This window comes from Lingula anatina, chromosome 6 (assembly GCF_051362555.1).
Source record: "Lingula anatina isolate TDL-2025a chromosome 6, LinAna3.0, whole genome shotgun sequence".
Taxonomy (NCBI): domain Eukaryota; kingdom Metazoa; phylum Brachiopoda; class Lingulata; order Lingulida; family Lingulidae; genus Lingula; species Lingula anatina.
This window is the reverse complement of record NC_141772.1, coordinates 5,362,866-5,370,615: the sequence shown is the minus strand read 5'-3', so window position 1 is coordinate 5,370,615 and position 7,750 is coordinate 5,362,866. Positions and strand designations below refer to the sequence as shown.

At 38.7% G+C, this 7,750-nt stretch overlaps 1 protein-coding gene across 1 annotated transcript; it reads right to left on the bottom strand.

The window, feature by feature from the left end:
• Nucleotides 1–687: 687 nt before the first annotated feature.
• On the bottom strand, nt 688–4,446 carry LOC106166547 (neuromedin U receptor homolog nmur-2). The gene has a single exon (XM_013545148.2). It carries the CDS (start codon nt 2,678–2,680, stop codon nt 1,481–1,483), a length of 1,200 nt encoding a protein of 399 aa, XP_013400602.1. The 5' UTR covers nt 2,681–4,446; the 3' UTR covers nt 688–1,480.
• Nucleotides 4,447–7,750: the final 3,304 nt, after the last annotated feature.

Below are 7,750 nucleotides of genomic sequence, written 5' to 3'. Positions count from 1 at the left end.
TTAACCAATTAATGTACTAAAATAGCAATCAACTCCAACCTGGACTCACATAATTAGAGATAAATTTAGCTGTTTTGGGAATTTTTTTTTTCAAATGTGAGAAAATCTGTCTGAACTACTCAACGACAATATCAGTCTAATTGGAAGCTATTTACTTCGTTTAACTATTCTTCGTAGAATCAGTCATTGGAAATTAAATGCCCCTTCCTACTTATTTCAGCAGAAGAATCCTAGCCGAAGCTTACATTTCAGCAAGATAGGCAAATTAAATCTGTGGAGCTGATACCAAATTGGCAGTTTTAGGTGGCTTTAAAAGAACCTTCATCGCTATAAGGGGCTATTTGATAGGTAGGCGTATAGTACCTGGGCTGTAAACTGCCTAAGAAATCGATCACTTCCCGACAGCCATAATACACGTGGGCTAGCTGCTTGCAAGCAAGAGTAATTGCCTGGGGACGTGCAATAAAATAACTTGTAATTCCTACTGACTGAATTAAAACGATGTGGATATGGATGAAAATGTATTAGATCAGATAATTAGTATGAAAAAAGATCTAGAATTTATGACAAAGTTTCTCTAAAGAGTTTTATAAAGAGTCAAACCTGTCAATGCACCATATTAATTTTGCTTATTTCATAATGGCAATTAAAAAAAAGGAAAAAAGTACTTTTTTTTATAAATAACAACTGTTTACTGAACAAATACTGAAATACATGATCACAATAGAATTGATGTAAAAATAATATTCATTAGTATATGTATACGAGATGACATGTCCATATATCACGCAATTCAGTCGAAAATCTTCGACTTTTCTATAGCACCATGTAATAAAAAACACTGTTTTTTTCTTACGTAAGGTATACAGTTAAACGTGTTCTAGTAAACCCGATGCTCACTAATTGAATTTTGTTGATTATCCAAGTGTTAACTGTCTTTGAGGACGGCAAATTGTCACAAGAACATCACGTATTATGAAAGAGAATGATCTACAGATATCCACGATATTATCACATAAATAGTCACAGCGATTTAGCTTGCAATCGCCTTCTTTTCTTTCATCGCAACTGGTGCCATTCAAAGAATTGTCTCACTGAATAATTCGCTTTAGCTTTTCATGAGTTTACAATGGGCCATGTAATTTATACATTGACAGATCATTTCATTGATCCTTTTATTCTTCATGTCTGTTATCGAACATTTGTAGAGAAATGGCTTGTTTCAAAAATTCAGTAAGCCACGTAATGGTTTAAAAGTACCCCTGATTAAATAGTTATTGAGCTGATTGTTTTTGTCATCGCTCTGTACTTTTACCGCACCTTGGGTTGCTACTGCGGTGCTCGTTCGCTCATTAAGATAGCGCCAATGTCACAGTGTTCATATCGTCCTTGTTTGTTGTGTTCCTCGTCGTTTTTGTTAACTGTCTTTGCGTTTAACAACATGTCCAAGTGGTACTTTCCTTTTCCTTCTTAAAGTTAGTCAGGGTGTAAATCTGGTATCTATATCCGGCAATGGGGACGATCGGGACCATACAGAACGCCGCCGCATGGTGGTCCCGACATGGGTGAAAAATCGATTAGCTTTGTATTTCACTTTCCCCAAAAGTCTCCGTAAGGCCTTGCGAAAGTTTTGACCGGAAAGACTGTAGAGAGCGAAGTTGATTGCAAAGTTGGTGTAATATAATAGCTGAAAGATCTGCTGCAGGGCCCATTCTAAGGGCGAAACGCTGTACCCTTCGCGCTTGCTCGTAACGACCAGATGGTACACCCTCATGGAATGGCTGGGCAAATTGAGCACAAGGAACACAGTGGAGACCAATAGGAGCATTTTCGTGATTTTTACCTGTGTTCTTCGGAGTCTCTTCCCCCCGTGTGTCAACAGCCCCGTGTCGACTGTTTGAACGCCGTTATGAAATCTCATGAGCACCACAGTGAGTTTATCCGTTGATGAGGCGGTGTGCATCACCTGGCGATTGCTGTAAAAGTAGGCAACTTTGGTGGCGATTCGGATGTTCATGAAAATAAGAAGGGCAGTCGGAAGGATGAGTGTCACCACCGTGTCTATGTAAGTAAATCCCATGATGAGCTCCATGTGTTCTTCTATGAGGGGGGCGCAGTATCCGTCGCGAATGCCGTTGGTGAAAAGGGAAACGCTGTTGAATACACACGCGAACACTGCTAGAGAAATCACGACACATTTTGCGCGTTTTGATGTGCAGAATTCCGGCCTTTTCAGCGGATAGCATACGGCCACGTAACGTTCGACAGTAAAACCAACAACATAGGCAACGGAGAGGAACCCAACAACGTTTGTAAAATAAACCTGTAACTGGCATAAGCCGTCGATGCCTTGAGGCGTCTCCGCGCTTAGTGACTGCAACCAGGGACCCACCAAAAGCATGGTAAGAAATATTTGGTCAGTTAGTGCCAACGCTGCTAGGTAGGTGCTAGACGACAAACGATGCAAGTAGGTGTAGTTAAAAACCAAAAACGACAGGACGTTTCCGACAAGTCCGAAGAACACTATGATCGGCGTGGTGTACAGGTTCAGATATCCAACGATGTTAATATATGCAGGTATGACATACGGCGCACCAGTGGAGACACTGGAACCATTAGTGTCCGAGTGATTAGTGCCATTTAGTTCAAAAATCTCGACTGTATCCATGTGGGACGCCATACAACCCACATTAAGGTAAATATCCTATAAAAGGGGCTCACTTATAGTCCGTTGCGTTGCCGCTTCTTCACGTCCAATTTTCTTGCCAGTCTCGAAATCATACTTGTGGCAAGTGAAATTAATAATCGGAAGAGTGTGGCCAATAGAAATGTTCAATTATGACAGTACCATCGAAAAATATTTACATCATGTAATTTACACACTAGATCTGTGAATGGAAACTGATGAGGCCCTTCGCGTGACTACCACAGTTCATGCTCCGTTGGTGATATGTAAGATATCTTGATGTGGCAACTGCATCGCTAACGGCTGTAGTTCCGAATATGTCGAGCGAAAAGCAACTGCTGTTTGTGTTGTTTGAGAATGTTATTCGTCGTTGGAATTTTAACAAATCAGATGGTCGGAAAGTCTTTTGGTCAAACACTGAGATCTAGTTCCATACTAAGAACCAATCTAGGAGTCAGAACAGTCTTCGAAAATATGTTGTCACACCATATGTGGGTTTTCGTGCTGTGCTGAAGAAATTATGATATGGCTTTCAGTCCCTTGAGTTCTCTACGAAAGCAGTGTCTGCTATCTTCGTACGCTGAAGTCTGTACAAATTTCATTTAGCGCTATCAGTTCGTTAATTTTGAACTTCATGCCAAGACACGTTCAAATGCTATTGACATTTCAGTTGTTATTGCCTTCTCCTATTTCTAATATCTCAGTAACGCACTAGTGTATCCATGCACTGTCCCCACTTTTTCTTTCATCTTCTTAATTGCCCTGAATGTCTCGACCGCGTATCTCTGTTATTTGCAGTTAAAAACAAAATTAAACACTGCAGGTCTTGTGTGTCGGACACCGTAACTCACCTATGTCCAGAGAGCTTTCTGTTTGTCTTTTATATCACGTTTGATAATCAGCGTACGGGAAGTCTCCCCGCAAAACCAATGTGGTGTGCTATGCAGTCTGATCCGTGTGTGCCAGAAATTGCTTTTACTCCAGAATGTATACTGCTGCTGTTGCGTCTCCAACCACGTGACTGGGTGTGACGGTTGTACGTTTTCCTTGAGAGCCAAAAGCAATAACGCAACGACCGTGGCCATGCTAAACAATCTAAGGCAGCTAGCGTTTGCGTCTATACGTATCAGAACCTGATTGCACATTGCTTACACCAATCACAGTGAAAAGAGTGTTGTTTTTTTCCTTTTCGGGGAACTTAATTGTGTTCTGAGCAGGTATAGTAGACCTTTGTCAATTGTCAAAGGAGGATGGCTTGAGGATACTTCGCCAGGCATATTTAAAAATGATGTGCAATATGTTGCATTTGAAATATTAAGTTGAACTCAGTGTGGGAGATGTTTCATTGTTACATTTCCGGCTCATTGCCATTTGGTTATCAAAAGTGTGAAAACCTAGTGCACAGTTTTACAGTTATAAATGCACCATTTGCCATTACCGTCAGCAGGGCCACGAAAGAAATTGATTACAAGGATATTGCTACCAGCTTTCAAAACAATTTCCAGAGCAGCAATTGGTTTGCATTAAAATTTTAAAATATTGAAAAATATATATTTCATTTCCCTCGAAAAGGATGTACCTTACAGTAACGTTAGAAGTTGTAATAGTACATGTACCTATTAAAAAAGTACATGTAACCATACAGTTACTGTGCTGAATTGGTTTACCCAGTTGACACTGAGCTGCAACCCCACAAGGTGAGATAAAAGTTTCCTGAGACTTATCTGACTCACTTAGTAAGTTGTGTCTCAAAAATTCTTAAAAGCTGCAAATCTCGATTTTTTTTAAAAGTTTTATCAGATTGGTAGATAATAGCAATAAAAAAACTCTTTAGTCACGAACCAATTACGCAATTATATTTTCATTCACACATAGATGGCGTTCTGTCACTCGAAGACTGACGAAGATGACCGATGGTCCATCGAAATATTTCGCATGAGTAATGAATTTTTTTTTATTAATTTGTGACAAAAGAGTATTTTCATACCCGCACACTACTCTTTTTGCTGACCATTAACTAAAGCACTTGAGCAAATTTTCATCTTGAAATTTTAATGATAGTGGCACAGACCAATTTTGTATGTTAAGTGTACATATCGTTTTTTAGACTAAATTTGCAAAGCCAACTTTGCTCAATAGGGTATCTGCAGTCTAACCTAGTCCAACAACTTTTTTTTGTGAAATTGGCACTTCGTTTGTTATCAGACTTCCGTGCTCTGTAGGTAAGCCTGTTGATTGAAGAAACAGCAATTAGAGACCTGTCGTTCACAGTATGCGCGAGGCCTAAGTGGCAAAACCATTTGCAAACTTCCGTAAGCCTTCTTCTTCGCATTCGACACTATGATTGAGCATCGAAGCGATTTTTTGTCATTACGTCGTAATGAAAGCAATCTGAGAGCAGCTAGGCTGATTGCTGAAATATTGACGTAGGCCAATGGGGAAAGATGAAAGTGCTGGTAATTGTAGACGGGAGTCTCATTTAACAGAGAGGGGTCATTCAAACGCCTCCAGCTCAAAAGTGCAGCATTAAGTGAGAATCTAATTGGAAAAAGAAGGCCGTTGTGCCTTAAGAAACGCACGTTACTATCGCGGAAGTAGTATAGAAATTGCATTCGGTTTCCTCATCGGCACACAATACTAGAAACGATATTATTTTCTATTATTGATTATTTGTGGGGGCAAACATGAGTAGTTTGCCTGACGTTTCTAGGTATCCTGTTGTAATTGAACGTAGATGACAACAGTGATTTAGCATCAGAAACTCGCCGACGACTTTTCTAGCTATCCCCTGGTTTGAACCCACAAATTTATTTGCTTGTTATTTTGTTCATTCGCTTTTCTTTGCTTTTGAGATAAAGTTAAACGACGATCAGCCCCCTTGCTGCCCCCCTGCAACAATCCTGGCCTCGTAAACGGTTGACTTGAGTATTTTCTTTTATCTGAAAATACTCAGCTCAATACACATCTGCAGCTGAATCTGTAAGCCATGTGCATAAAGTGAACAGTTCCTTTCGGATATTCGGCACGATTGTTCTGAACTCCTGTTTTAATAAGACAACTCACAAATACTTCTGACAAGTTTCTTGTCAATAATTACTAAATGAAACTTGAAATAAAATAGAATAGGAATATTCTTATATAAATATTCTTAATACAATGTTAAAGGCGAAATTGTACTTAGGAAAAATAAAAGTCATCATTCGTTCCAAGCAAGCATAACGTGTATATAAATAATCTTATAATAATTATCAGGACGTTCTGATTGAGCCACCTACTGCAAAACAAACCTGACAGAGCGTCTATGCTCAAAATCACACCTTGGTCACATAAAGCCTTTTTCAAGCTAAGTTTAAAACTGAACAGTTCAAAATTCGTCGTCTTGTTAAACAATGGTTGGCATTTCTGCCACATTATATTGAATGAATGTGGAATGTGGCCTAATTGATAAATTGATTGTCAGATTTTAAATCGTTTCCAGTGTTCGTATATCTGGTGAGGTATCGATCGGATATTGTCAACTGAGGAAATGTATTACAAAAGCATTGCAAATGCCATGGACTTTAACGTATATGTCAAGATGTGCAAACACCCTGAGAAAGGATTAGGGTAGTATCCACCTTATCAATTTCTTTATAAAGTTTTGCTTATTCGGACTTACCCCGTGGGTTTAGTAAAATAGCGATACAAACCGTTTGCAATTTCTATTACTACACGACTGGAAGTTGTTTGATTTTGAAGTTAATTCTATAACATTGATTTTAGATTCAGTTACTATGTTTTGTAAAGGGCCGCACAAAAAAACTCAGGCCCTTCACTTGCAACTGTTTTACCTGAACGATTCTGTCTCCTCATACCAAAATGCAGACAAAAACATATCTATATATATTGTTTATATGTTATATATGTTTTTTTTTAATATTTTTACGATTTTGAAACAGTTCTATACATTGCGACATATGTACACAAGTACAATTTTATTACCGAAGAAACGGGAATGGTTTCACTTATCGATTTCCAGCTCTTCGTGATTGTGATTTTTACAGCGTACGGTATGTGACGTGCTCATAGTTCTGATGAAACGTCCATTGGCTCTTTCTTCCGTCTCTACTGGTAGGTGTGTGTGTGTGTGTGTGTGTGTGTGTGCGCGCGAGCGCGCGAGTGTGTCGGAGAGAGAGAGAGAGAGATTGTTTATAGTTATGAACTTCTGATGAAGTTGAGCTGTAAAACCTGTAAGATGTTTACACTTGCCTCTTTTACATACCGAAATCATTTATCATTTCAAAGCGATCAAGCTAGCCCTGATTTGGAAATAGCTAATTGAAAAGTCCAACATGACCGTCTTGAGACACAATAAATTGATAACTAAGTTTAAAAATAAATAAATAAATAAATAAGTGGATTAATTAATAAATGAGATGAAAATACTGAATATGTTTGACTATATAAACCTCGGTATAAACGGTAACATCTACTTGTTAGAGGGGTTGGATATAACCCACTAGAGTTTGAACCAAGGTACTTTTGCTATGAATGCATTCCAAAAGCTGCCAAAAATGAGAGTTGTCGTCCTAAGAAACATAAAATCAGACTTTCATTGGCCAGGGACCCAAAACGTGACAGAGCAACAATATCCCCCATCAGCTTTGCTAACCTCCAAATGCATCCGGTACTAAACGTGGAAGAAAGATGACTGAATACAGGGTGTTTCAAAATGTACCTCTTATGAAACTTTTAAAAAGTATGAAATCCAGGTATTTACCAAACTTAAACTTCCTCGAAATGAAGAGCGGACCTGAAAATTAATTTAACAAGCAGTTTTGCTCTTCTTTGGCTTCTCCAATTGACTCTTAAAGGTAATTGAAGCAAAGACGAACAAAACTAGGGACAGAGATTCTTATCACAACAACTTTCGGACCTCCCTTAGATACCGATGTAGCTTAAGTTTGTTGATTGGCTGAGTTTCCCGGTGTGCTTTAAAATTGCAAAATGGGTTCCTTTAATTTTTGAACACCCTGTATATCGTGATCATTAATGAGTGAATATTGATGTGGTGTTGTAGTCTAC

Coding starts and splice junctions, on each gene's coding strand:
- LOC106166547 (XM_013545148.2), bottom strand. CDS start 2,680: ATGGCGTCCCACATGGATACAGTCGAGATTTTTGAACTAAATGGCACT.